Below are 12,856 nucleotides of genomic sequence, written 5' to 3'. Positions count from 1 at the left end.
TTTATCCAATGAAGTAATTCACTGCATAGGTCTAGCCCTCTGGGTAATCAGGAGGCCAGGTTAATGTATCTGCCTAAAAGGGAGAGAAAAATATTGGTGTTTTAATGTATTTTTTTGCAAAATTAATCTGTTACTTGCTATTTCCTGAAATAAATTATTTTTCAGAAAAAAGAATGATATGTTTAAGTGACTAAACAGCACTTCACATTTAGATAGCACTTTAAACATTTTAAACATTAACGATCTATTTTTCATCTTATGCTGACAAAACCTTTGTGTTATAAAGTTGACTAAGCAGACCTTACTTTCCCCTCACACATACTAAAGCACAAAAAAGCCAAGAGGTTTCACTAAGGTAACCCAGCTAGTTATGGCAAAGGGAAGATTAGAATGCAGCTTCATTAAATCATAATCCTGGGCTCTTTACACTACAACCCACTGCTGCTGCCGCCTCTCATCCACTGTAGCCTACAAAGGGTGGAAAGCAGGTTCAAAGGATCCATTCAAGTCTCCAAAATTCCTCCCAATTTCAAGAATGAGACTGGCTCTTCTACTCAATTTTAGATCCCCAAAGGAGAGTCATTCATTTCCACAGACACTGCATTTGTGTGTCATATATGTTTTGTCTTCCCAATTATTTTTAAAGTTTCTCCAGGAGGTGGCAAATAACATGATTCTTTGTATGTCCAACATAAATACTCATATATTTTATTATTTATATACAGAATTTAACAAATTATCTTCATCTCTTGTTCCAAGAAACAAAAGGTCAGAAATAACCTTAACTGATTTTCAGAAATAATGACAAGGACATCTAAATTATATGACAAATGGGGGAAAAGTAAGAAGAAAAGGTAGCTAGTGATACAAGTTTTATTTGTGTTTTAAAAACCTCAAAAAACTCATCTTTTTGTCATATGCACAAAAAGTAATCAAACTTTGGTGGGTTAACATTCTGCAAATATCTAAAAGACTTTCTTTCAGTTAAAATATAAATATACATATGGTGCTTATATAAATAATTGTCATTTATGTATAAATATACATATAGACATCAGCATATGCTCTCCTTAAACACCAATAAAAAATCTCTGCTGTTTAAGAGTGATCTTTTGTGAAGCCTGGAACCTAGAGCTGGACAAGATATCTTCTCACAGGTCACTTAAAAGAGTCTGATGATTTTCTTAAAAGGTTCCAAATAACTTGTTATAATATCCATACTTAACATTCACTGTTACGATATTCATGGCATGCTTTTAGATTTACATAAAGCCTTGATGAGGCAGAATATTTTAAATCTCTACTTAGAATGAAATAAAAGAGTCCGCAGTCAAAATAAAAAACTAGAGAAGAAATATAGTCCATTAATTTCAATGATAACAAGAGTAACATTTTATCCCTGCAAAATGACAGTGCCTGAGTATATCCTAATCACATAAAACAATTTTACCTATCAACCAACTTCTTTTGGACACTGGTTTTTCTATGCCAAGAACTATCTAAAAGATCCCCAATAAGATTTAATGCAAACTGTGAGGTTCCTTCCTTATAGGATATGCTGGAAATTTTCCATTTCCAAAGGGAACCCTTTGGCTTTATAACCCATGGGGAGAAACAAAACATTATAGTAAGAGTCTTGGAGGGAGTAGAAACTAATAACTGAAACTCCTAATTTGATAATACTATATATACCCAAAATATACATGCATAAATCTTTTGACCTAAAAAATTCCCTTCTAGGAATTTGTTCTACAGATAAACTTGAAGAAGTGTGAAATGCCATGCTACTAAATAATTTACTGTAGCACTATTAGAAGAGCAAATTTTTTGAAACAATTTTGCAATTATGTGGGGACCAGTTAAATAAACTGTGTTATTTCCATACAACGGAATACCATGTAGCTTTGAAAAAGAGAGAAAGCTCTCTTTGCCTGGATATGAAAAAATCTCCAAGATACAGGAAATGAAAAAAGGAAAGAGCAGAATCATGTATTTTGCAATATGTGTAAAAGGGTGTGGTAGGGGAGGAATAATGTATACAGGAAGATACACATATAATATCTTTGGGAAGGACACTCAAGAACACTATTTGCCTCTCGGAAATGAGATTAGGTGGGTGGACAAGAGAATAAAAGGAAGATTTTTCATTCCATACTTTTGAATTTGAACTATGTAAAATGTACTAGCTGGTTAAAACACTAAATTTAACCAATGTATTAATTTGTATAATAATTGTAGACAGCTACTTCAGGATTTATAATCTGAGAAGAGTGCATTATAATTAACACTACAAATCACTGTAACAACTTTGGCTATTCTTTCCATCAGTTCACCCCTCAAGATATTATACAGCCACAGAATACAGAGCCAGAGAAGGGTATGAAAATCCTGAACTTCTCAAATTTACAGGGAAGAAAACTTTGGCGCAAAGAGGTTAAATAACCTCACCAATGGATACAATTAGCAGCTGGCAAAGTATGACCCAGAACCTGACCCACATTTCAAAACGTTCTCGTGTATTTTCCTCCCCTCAAACTGTTTCCTCATTACTACAAAGAGCCAACAAGTGTTCACCAGGATCACCAAGAAATGACAGTTACTACTATAGCCACCCTAACTGCATTCTGAAGATAACATGAATGACAGGGCTAGTGTGAGCTGATGTGCTATCTCTGTGAGATACTTTTCAGTGCTCTCAGGGGACCCACAAGAGGTAAGGTCTTGCTTCTCTTGGGTCATGTCTGAGCAAAGAGACAGGGGTAGTTAAAGCCATAGAATAAACATGGGGAGGGCATGGGAGGGATTTTCCAACAAAGTCAATTACACCAGAAAAATTGAGAATAATAGTAAGCAACTTCACAATCACGTAATTCAAATTTATTTTTATATTAAAACAAACACTAATCTATTGTGGCACAGTTTATAAAATGCAGACAAGGCACTTATAAAGGTAGACAAGGCACTTATAAAGAAACTTCATGCTGCTTCTGATTGATCCTGATCTCAGTGGCCTAGAAGGACACACATTCAAAATCTCTTAAACACTTAAGAGGCAGGAAAGCTTAAGAACTACTACACCAAAGGAATTAGAGCAGTGTTCTCAATGGCAGTGGAAAGAGCAAAGGATTAAGCTAAATAGACCTGGAAATGCAGTCTCATTTCTGACATCAGTACATGTGACCTCAGATCAGTTATTTAACCTTAAGCTCAGACCTGTTTCCTCATCTGTAAATGTGGTCAATGTCATTTACCTTGCAGTGTTGTTACAAGGATTGTACATAATGATAAGCAAACTGCCTACCAGAAGGAGAACAAGAAATGACAGTTACTACTATAGCCACCACAAACCTATCAGAATCTTCATTTGATCATCTAACCATTTATTTGGGTTCAATTTATTAGAACAAGATAATGTGAGCAATGGATGTCATAAGTCCTTCCAATCAGTCACAGGAAAAAAAAAAAAAATAGGACAACAGGATAAAATTACCTGAGTGAAGTTTATTATACTCACATATTTCATTTCAAACTTCTTAGCCAACATTTCCACTTCTTGCCTCTCTTGATGATCATCATTAAACGGGTCTTCTGTGTAAACGGGCTTTTTCTGATTCAAAGTGAATAGTAAAAGAAATAGAAGTATTAGTATTACTTCAATTAGAGTCAAATATATCTTTAAACTTAGTAAATGAGTCAATTTTTCCAAATATTAACAAACAAATTAGAAGCATTAAAAGTAACTAAAAAAGAAACTAACACTGTAAATCAACTACACTTCATTTGAAAAATCCATTTTAATTTTAAAAAATTAAAAAATTTAAAAAAAAAACTAGAAAGAAATGTTGGTTCATAGCAAAAATATTTCCAGTTTGAATGGACTCTTACACATTTTAAAGTTTTTCAACAGTCAAAAACTCAACAATTCAAATTGTCTTCAGTCACAAAAAAATCTATGGTTATCCCATCCAAAATAAAAAGGCCAAAGAAACCCAAGAAAATTAGGTAAAAAATAAAACAAACCACCTATAACTGTACTTTGATAACTTCCCAACAAAGATTAACCAATTTGGTCAGAAAACCTTTTGCTTCTAAAAGTTTATTACAATCATCATTTAATCATCTGCCCTGAGTTAGCACTGGAGTATCTGTAGCTGCTACAGCTTTTTGCTGAGGCCGAGCACGGACAAGCTCTGTATCACCTACATCCTGTCAATGAATATCCATTCAAGGGATTCATACAACTTCTAAACAAGGCAGAAAAGTTCAATAGCTACAGATTACATTATCAAGGCTTTCTTTTAGCAGGAAGAGTTAAAATCTACTATAAAGTACAGTTTAAAACATACAGCTAGGATCCCGCATTTACCACCTACTGATCAAAATAAACAAAAAGACACATCACATCTTTTACTCAAGCTTGCTATTTCACAGACACACCTCATATAAATATAGATATATTTCAATTTACAAAAAAAACAAGAGTAGCTACATATGGATAAAAATGCTATTTTTATCTAACTATGAACAACTGACTAGAAAGTTCATGGAAAAAAAGGCTAGATGCTTTAACTGACATACCATCTTCAAGCAGTAATTAAAATGAAAGTACATTACAGCTGAAACATTAGACACAGATTTGCCCTGAAGGTCAAGAAAAAATGTAGAAGGGATGATGTTTTGCAAACTTTGAAACCAAGATATTTCATCCTGGCTATAAAGGCTGAGACATGATTAATCAAAAAATATGGACAGAATGAATACAAAACAATTCATCATACTTAGGAGGCATTAGAATGAAAGCATACATTTTAAAGCTTAAAGGAATTTTTAAATCAATTTTGAAAATTATCTATTATAATAAATAACATGTTTATAGAGTCCTTTATCCCAACAGGAGTTATCAAAGGAAAATATAAATATGACCTAAAGGAAACAAATCAGCAGAAAGGTGATGAAACAAGAAAGAAAAGAAATAAAACATAAACGAAAGAACAAAAAAAGAAAGCAAGCCAGCAGAAAGGTAGTAAAACAAGAAGCACTAGGCATGTTCAGGGTTCAGCCTTAACATGAGATTAGGGTTAAGGTCAGTAAACAACCACTATGCCTTGTCATTATAAACTGTTCCCTCATATTACTATGGAGTCCAAATACTACATCTCATTACTGATCTGACCCATTTCTGTATGAGCAAATATAAACACATGAATAGAGATTTTAAATAAGAATCACATTATATACCATTATCAAATATTTTATATGTGGATTTTTACATAGGCAGCAAAATTAAATCACTTATTTACTCTTGATAATCTATAAAAATAAATTTAACGAAACTGACTCACTTTCAAAATTAAATTATTTTTCAAAAAAAAATTACATTTTTCAGGTGAAAAGACCTAATAATTAGTAAATACCAAAATAATCGATCAACCCATAGGCAAAATTGATACAACAATTATTTCCTTAGATGTTAACTAATTAACATCATTTTCAGGAGCGCTTTCATATATGTTATCCAAAATATGCAGTATGACAAATAATGGAATACCACAGAATGCTCTGGTAACAGTATAATCACATTACCACTGTAATCATATATTTTTATACAAAATGCTCAATTAATCATGTTTATGGAAGATGTTTTCTGGTTAAATGATTTTCTGGTTTACTAAGAGTTAAAAAAGAATTTCTTGTGTATCAATTCCCCTGAGCCAGAAAAGGTGAACAAATTACTCTTTCAGGATAGAGATGATTACAATGCTTCCACCTCAACCAGGATCAATACTCTGCAGACAAGGTTAAGGGTTTAGCTAATCTGTGTTCTGACAACTAGAGCGGGTTTTGTTTTCCATATTTTGCCAAGATCTGCTCATTTGATTATATTTTCTCTTATAAATAAAAAGTAAGTTTAGAAAAATTCCTGACTGCATTCAGTTAATTGGGGTTTTACTGTTCATTGTGTATTTATGAAAGATGATTTAAATTCACCCCAGTACAGATTGTACTCACATGTAACAGATTTTTTATACTTAAACATCTATCAAGTAAAGTCTTACTGGGTGGTAGACAGCTACCTCAATGTTGCAGAAAGTTTTCTTCTTTTAATTTTACAAGATCTCTTTTCCTTCCCTTGCTACTCTTAACCTGCTACATAGTATGCTGTTCAATTACAATAAGGTAAAATAAAGGTTTCCCTCATAGCTCAGTAGGTAAAGAATCTACCTGCAATGGCAGGAGACCTGGGTTCTATTCCTGGATCAGGAAGATCCCCCCGGAGAAGGAAATGGCAACCCACTCCAGTATTCTTGCCTGAAGAATCCCACGGACAGAGGAGCCTGGCAGGCTTCAGTCCATGGGGTGGAAATAGTCGGACATGACTTAGCCACTAAATCATCACAAAATTTAAAAACTATTTTGAAAATATTCCATCATCATGAAAATAAACTTGACTCCTCCTGAGGGGAAGAAAAACCAAAGCTGGGAATCGCCACTTTGCAGATTAATTCTATTGCTTCCATTTTGCCTTTTCCTGGTTTCTCTTCCCAGGATTTCCTTTCATGGAAATGTGACAACTTCATTTAGAAAGGTGTTTTCTATACTTCCTTATGTAATAAATATGTTCACTGGGAATAATCATAGGAAAATCTGGCAATATGTTGCAAACACACACTGTATGTATAACTAATGGATATTTTGGTTCAGTGGAATATGTCAAATGACATATAGCTGAATGTACACAATAACTAGACTAATACACCACAAATTGATAGTGTAAAAGAAAAATTAAATGAATTATTCACCTTTCTCCTAGTACATGAAATTATTAGTTCTGATATTATCAAATTAATAGGGTAGTGTGTCAAAATCAACTTCATAATTAAAAGATACATATCTATTATTAGTTTATCATCCCAGGAATATTATAGCATAAAGATCATAACAGAGGTCTTTGTATTTCTACTATAACTCTTATTTCAGTTCAATTGGGCAGGACCTTCTAAATTTATACTATATGAGTTAATTAAGAATTCTGTTTTTATTAAGAACTGGTACTAGCATATGGAAAAAAGTACTAATAAGATGACATATGAGCACTTTGAGAACCAGCCGTCTCTTTGTAAAATGGGGATGAAGGTTTTTTCTCATGCAGTTCTGCTGGACTAAACTCCACAAGCCACAATTAGAACTGTGTTTGGCACTCAGTGAGAAATCAGTAAATGTTAGTCCTTATTATGTATTCTTCCCCAATATAATCACCTATAATTTATGAAGCAGATTAAGGAGTACAACTGCAAGCCTTCTTTAGATCAAATACAGCACAATTTTTTGGAAAAATGCTCCAGTTCAATATTCTCAAGAGTCTTTGGAGGAAAAATACGCCATCACTTTATGAATAACAGGGGCACTAAAGTGAGTCTAAAGGGCAAAATGTTATGTGGAAACGACCAAAATGATCTCTATCCTTAACAATTCATTTTGGTTGCAAACATTTAGTAATGATTCGATTACACAATAGTATTTGTAAATAATGATCAAAAGATTAGCTAGCTTTACAACAAACAAAATCTAGTGACATTGTTTAATATGGTATTTTTAAGCTAAGTTATTCATTTCAACTATAAAGATAATCGAGGATGAAAATAAAACAAGTGACTTCTGGGGTCCATTAGACGGGTGCTAAAGCAAAACCTAATAAACAGCATAGTCTCTAAACAACAGAGGAAATTGTTCTTATTACTCTTACTCTGTCATTTCCCTTTCTAGCTTACTTCTGAAGATCACCAACCAACAATAAAAATTACAGCTACCAACAAGCCCCTCTCTTATCTCCATTGTTCACCAGTTCCACCAAAAGCATACCTAGATATTTTTTAATAAAGTTTTTAGAAATTCAAAGCTAACATTTTCATCACTCTCCAAAAATCAAATCACAATGGCCAAGTGAAATATCCTTCAGCTAGGACCAATAAACTAATGATATGTACACTCAAATAAGAATATGGTGGTAAGCACCAAATAAAACGAGACACCCTCCCATTCAATTGCTGCGTGAACACTAGAGAAAACAAAGCTTAAAAGGTTTACCAATATCAACACGAAAGAGAAAAACAAGGAACCAGATAACTAGCCCAGGTATCCTTCATTCTTAAAGTGGACTACTTAGTCTGAAAATGTTTAGATTAGTTTTAAATCCTCTTCAATTAAGAAAAATACCCCACGCTCGGAAGCACATCTCAGCGCCCACAACAACAAACAGCGACGAAGGTGAGGATGATCCTGGAGGGGTTACACAATGTCTCTGCTTCACACTGGGGGGCGTGTCCCCCAGGTTTTCTCTTCCTTTCTACCGAAACGACTGCTAGAGGTCCGCAAGCAAAACCTAACAACGCAACTTGCAGGGCCCCCAGGTTTTTTCTGTAGAAGGAAGAGAGGAAACCTGAGGTTTCGAAAGGTGCAGGGGAAAGCCAGATCCGAACAGCGTTTGGAGCGGGAGCGGGAGCAGGATGCGGGGGGTAGGGGAGGATGGTCGGTGGAGCGGGTAGGAGCCTCGGCCAACCCAGGGGAGCAGAGGAAAGCACACCCGCTCGGTCCCTGCCCCTTCCAGCCACCCTCTGCGGAGACCCGAGACGCGCAAGGTGGGCGTCGGAAGGTGCAAACCACTGGGGGGAGGCGGACGGGTCTCGAGGCTCCCGGGGTCTGGGGGATGAGGGAGGGATCTTCTGTACCCGTTGTTCTCCACACAGCAACAGCTCCGGGTAACTGAACTCCACGCAGCTCTCGTCGGTGGGATCTTTGAGCACCAGCTCCAGGCGCACCGTCTCCCTCGGCGGCCTCGGCTGCGGCTCGGCCCGGGAAGCCGACTCCCGCGGCGGGGGCGGCTGCAAGTGCAACTGCGGGAGCGGCGGCGGCGGCGGCTCGGGCCTCGGGGGCTCGCGCTGCAGCGACATGGGCGGCTCGGCGCGGCTGACCTCGCGCTGGGGGAGCGGCTTCTCCCGCGGCGGGGGCTGCGCGTCCGACCTGGGGGTAACCTCCCGCGGGGCCGGCGGCTCCGTCCGGGCCGGCTCGCGGAACGGCTGCGGTTCCAGCCGGGGAGGCTCGCGAGGATACTCGGGTTCGCGTTCGGCCCCCGGGAACTCGGCCTCGCGCCGCCTCACCGGTGACAGGCTAATAAACGCTACTCTGCGTGGCTCCGCCATCCCCACTGTTCTGGCCCTCTGCCTTCGCTCGAGCCGGCGCTCGGTTCTACGCCGAGTTGTTTGCCCGCCTGCCCTTCCTTTTGCTTTCCGTCGCTTTTCTTCCCTCCACCACCCTCAGCCGTCTCCACCGACGCCACCGTGAGTGCGGACTGTGCCCCCTTCCCCGCCACTATGTTCTGACGGGCACCACCGCCATCGCCAGGGTCGCCGCAGCCGCCATGTTGGATCCCCCACATAAATAGAAGCAGGCCGCTGAGCGGGCGCATGCGCAGACAGGAGACGCTCGCATCCACCGTCGTGGCTGTGGCTCAGTTTTCCTCTTTTCCTCCCAACAGTCTGGAGTCCAGACAGGTCAGCGGAAGTGACATCATGGCAGGACCGGTTTCCATGGAAACAGAGACGCTGTCTGCGCCCTTCCTAAAGGGGAGGGATCTGGGGGTTCGCGAGAAGCTTCCTGTTCGCACCTGGAAACCGGAGGGGCGCGCAGTGGCTAGCGTGGAGATGTGCCTGGGACCGACCCAGCTATGGCGCCGGGTCGTCTCTCTCTCTGTCGCTTCTAGAGAGTTGGGGTTGTCAGCTGGTTTGTTAGTCAAGGCCGATGCGGGGAAAGAGTAGAAGGCCGCAAACGGGTGTCTGCCCGCCCAGGCCCCCAGCAGCCCGAAATGTCAGGGGAAAAAGGAAATCGCTAACTCCAACCTGATTCACCCTGCGGCTTCCTTGCGCAAAGCGCGACGTTGACTCCCACAGGCCTGCCTTTCCTAAACCGACTCCTCTTTTTTTTTGGGGGGGGAGGCGGGAGGGGGGTCGGTCTGCGCCTGGGATTGTGTCACAGGGTCATAAAATGCCCAGTAACGTTTTGCAGTTGGGAAATTGAACAAGCCAATGAATATTTCTGGGCTCATTCATAAAGTCTAAGCTGTTTAGTTTACCAAAAAAATCTTCTCAACAGAGTCTGTTGGTATTTTATGAGAGTCTCTTGAAAGTGAAATGCTAGATGACCCATTTCTGGTAGGAAAGGAGCCTTAGTTGGAAACGACTCATAGGCACACCCGTCATAAACTAATTGAAATTCACCTTTAAAAGAATGAAGGTTACGGTCCATTTGATTAATAATCCATTTAATGGAAAGCAAATCTGAGAGCTTGCCCTCCACGGCTTCTGTTAACTCCATTAACCAGGTTAACAGTGTTAACACCTATGGATGACTTTGAGTCAGTGTGATGTTGTAGACGAGTTATGAGTAGGTTCTGGGTTTTTTGCCTTCATATTATTAATACTTTCATATTGTATAAAGATGGTGTTGGAATTGATCGTTCTGATGTTCCCTTTCAGCTCTCAACTGCTAATATGAGAATCCTAGTTTTGGGGTCATTTGAAGAAGCTGGGAAGACGTCAAAGTCAATTCTCATTCAAAGTCAAAATATCCTTATCTAAAATACTAGATTACCTAAAAATGTGTCAGATACTCATGTAATCTAACTGTAACGCTGTGAAGTGAAAGTCCCTCAGTCGTGTCCAACAGTTTGTGACCCCATGGACCATGACATGACATTTGCCATTGAAGTCGCTCAGTCGTGTCCGACTCTGCAACTCCACGGATTGTAGCCTACCAGGCTCCTCCGTCCATGGAATTTTCCAGGCAAGAGTACTGGAGTGGGTTGCCATTTCTTTCTCCAGGAGATCTTACCGACCCAGGGATCGAACCCAGGTCTCCCACATTGTAGGCAGACGCTTTACCGTCTGAGTCACGGTCCATGGAATTCTCCAGGCCAGAATTCTGGAGTGGGTAGCCAGTCCCTTCTCCAGGGGATCTTCCCAACCCAGGGATTGAACCCAGCTCTCCCTCATTGCAGGTTGATTCTTTACCAGCTGAGCCACAGATGAAGCCCACATAGCGGCTGTGAGTGCAGGGCATCCTATCTTTGTTGTCTATAAAATATCCTGTGAGATCAAGCTACTCGTACCTTTTTAATGGTTAATACTATCTAAAACATCTTCACAGCAATTTTGATAACTTTACAGACTCTCAAATCTCAGGTTGAGGATCAATGTTCTGTCCAGGGTGTGGTAATATTACACTTGTACTTACAGAGAAAGGCAAGTCAATCTGATCCTTAACTTAATGCCTTTCCCTTAATGTTCTGTCCTAGAGGCAGAGCAGCAGGATTGTCCCCAAATCCCTGTCTTCCCCAGAGTGAATTTAGCAATAAGCTTAAAACAGCTGCTTTGTGGAGTTAAATAGGAAAAACTTAATTGGTAATAGTGAGACAAACGGAATTAACACAAATAGGTAGATTTAAAGACAGCTCAGTGTCATGTTAGTCCTTTTTATGTTAATCCTCTCTGAGAATGAAAGGTTTAAGACTAGAATGTCTTGGGAAGATCCAAAGGCCAGAGTATCACTGAGAAAGAAACTCAAGTGCAAAAGGTCTATGTAGGGAGTGAGCTTGGTGAGTTGGACAAAAGGTCAGAGTGGCTGGAGCACAGTGAGCAAGATGGGGAAAGAGGCAAGAGACAAATCTGAGACAAGAATAAAATTTTAGTGCTCGCTTCGGCAGCACATATACTAAAATTGGAATGATACAGAGAAGATTAGCATGGCCCCTGCGCAAGGATGACACGCAAATTCGTGAAGCGTTCCATATTTTTTCTATAGTGAAACAGATCACCAGCCCAGGTGGGATGCATGAGACAAGTGCTCGGGCCTGGTGCACTGGGAAGACCCAGAGGAATCGGGTGGAGAGGGAGGTGGGAGGGGGGATCGGGATGGGGAATACATGTAACTCCATGGCTGATTCATGTCAATGTATGACAAATTCCACTGAAATGTTGTGAAGTAATTCGCCTCCAACTAATAAAAATAAATGAAAAAAAATTTTATTTCACACCTTACAAAAGGATAAATACATAGTCAATCAAAATTTTAAATGTAAAAAAAAGAAATAAAAAAATTTGAGAAGTAATCAGCTGAGATGTTTTTAAAAACTCACACTAGGAAAGGCCTTTCCAATTATGATTGATAATTTTGACTATTTAAAATAAATTTTTTAAAAAGTAAATTTTATGAAAGAAAAATAGCCTTAGTCAAAAGACAAATTGGAAAGAAACAATTATAACACATTTCATGAAGGGTGAATTTCCCTGATAATAATCAAGGAGAAACAACAACAGTACCCTGGCAGCTCAGTGGTATAGAATCTGTTTGCCATGCAGGAGCCTCGAGAAGCGGGTTTGATCCCTGGGTCAGGAAGATCCCCTGAAGAAGGGAATGGAACCTCACTCCAGTATTCTTGCCTGGAGAATCCCATAGATAAGAGGAGCCTGATGGGCTACAACCCATACGGTTGCAAAGAGTCAGACATGACTAGAGAGACAGCATGCATGCACACAATAAGCTAATAGAAAAATGGGGAAAGACAAGAACAGATAGTAAAGCACAAAATTCAGGGGCTAATATGAAATTAAATACATGTCTGAAAAGACATTTGTTCTACTACATATTGGGATGACAGTTTCTAGTTGGAAACAGTTTTTCCTCAGAATTCTTAAGGCTTTGCAACACTGTTTTTAAAGCGTCCAAAGTTGCTACTGAGAGGTCCAAGGCCATTTATCAACTTGATTTTTGGATATTAGTCTGCAACCTCTGCCGACCTCCCCCT

General features: G+C 39.3%; 1 protein-coding gene and 1 non-coding gene across 3 annotated transcripts in view; one reads left to right on the top strand and one right to left on the bottom strand.

Moving 5' to 3' along the window:
• UBN2 (ubinuclein 2) overlaps positions 1-9,423 on the bottom strand; it is a 79,084-nt gene extending 69,661 nt beyond the window's left edge. For both annotated transcript variants that reach the window (XM_065939146.1, XM_065939147.1), the window contains exons 1-2: positions 8,727-9,423; positions 3,515-3,607 (exon numbers count right to left, since the gene is read on the bottom strand). In XM_065939146.1, the coding sequence (XP_065795218.1) occupies positions 3,515-3,607; positions 8,727-9,197 (564 nt within the window). In that variant the 5' untranslated portion in view covers positions 9,198-9,423. The remainder of the gene's footprint in view (positions 1-3,514; positions 3,608-8,726) is intronic.
• A 2,316-nt stretch (positions 9,424-11,739) lies between these two features.
• LOC136171342 (U6 spliceosomal RNA) lies at positions 11,740-11,846 on the top strand. The gene has a single exon (XR_010663866.1). It is a non-coding gene; the product is annotated as a U6 spliceosomal RNA (small nuclear RNA).
• The last annotated feature ends 1,010 nt before the right edge of the window (positions 11,847-12,856 follow it).

The sequence above is a fragment of the Muntiacus reevesi genome, chromosome 6 (assembly GCF_963930625.1).
Source record: "Muntiacus reevesi chromosome 6, mMunRee1.1, whole genome shotgun sequence".
NCBI lineage: Eukaryota > Metazoa > Chordata > Mammalia > Artiodactyla > Cervidae > Muntiacus > Muntiacus reevesi.
The sequence above is the reverse complement of the archived record's forward strand: the minus strand, read 5'-3'. Positions and strand labels throughout refer to the sequence as shown.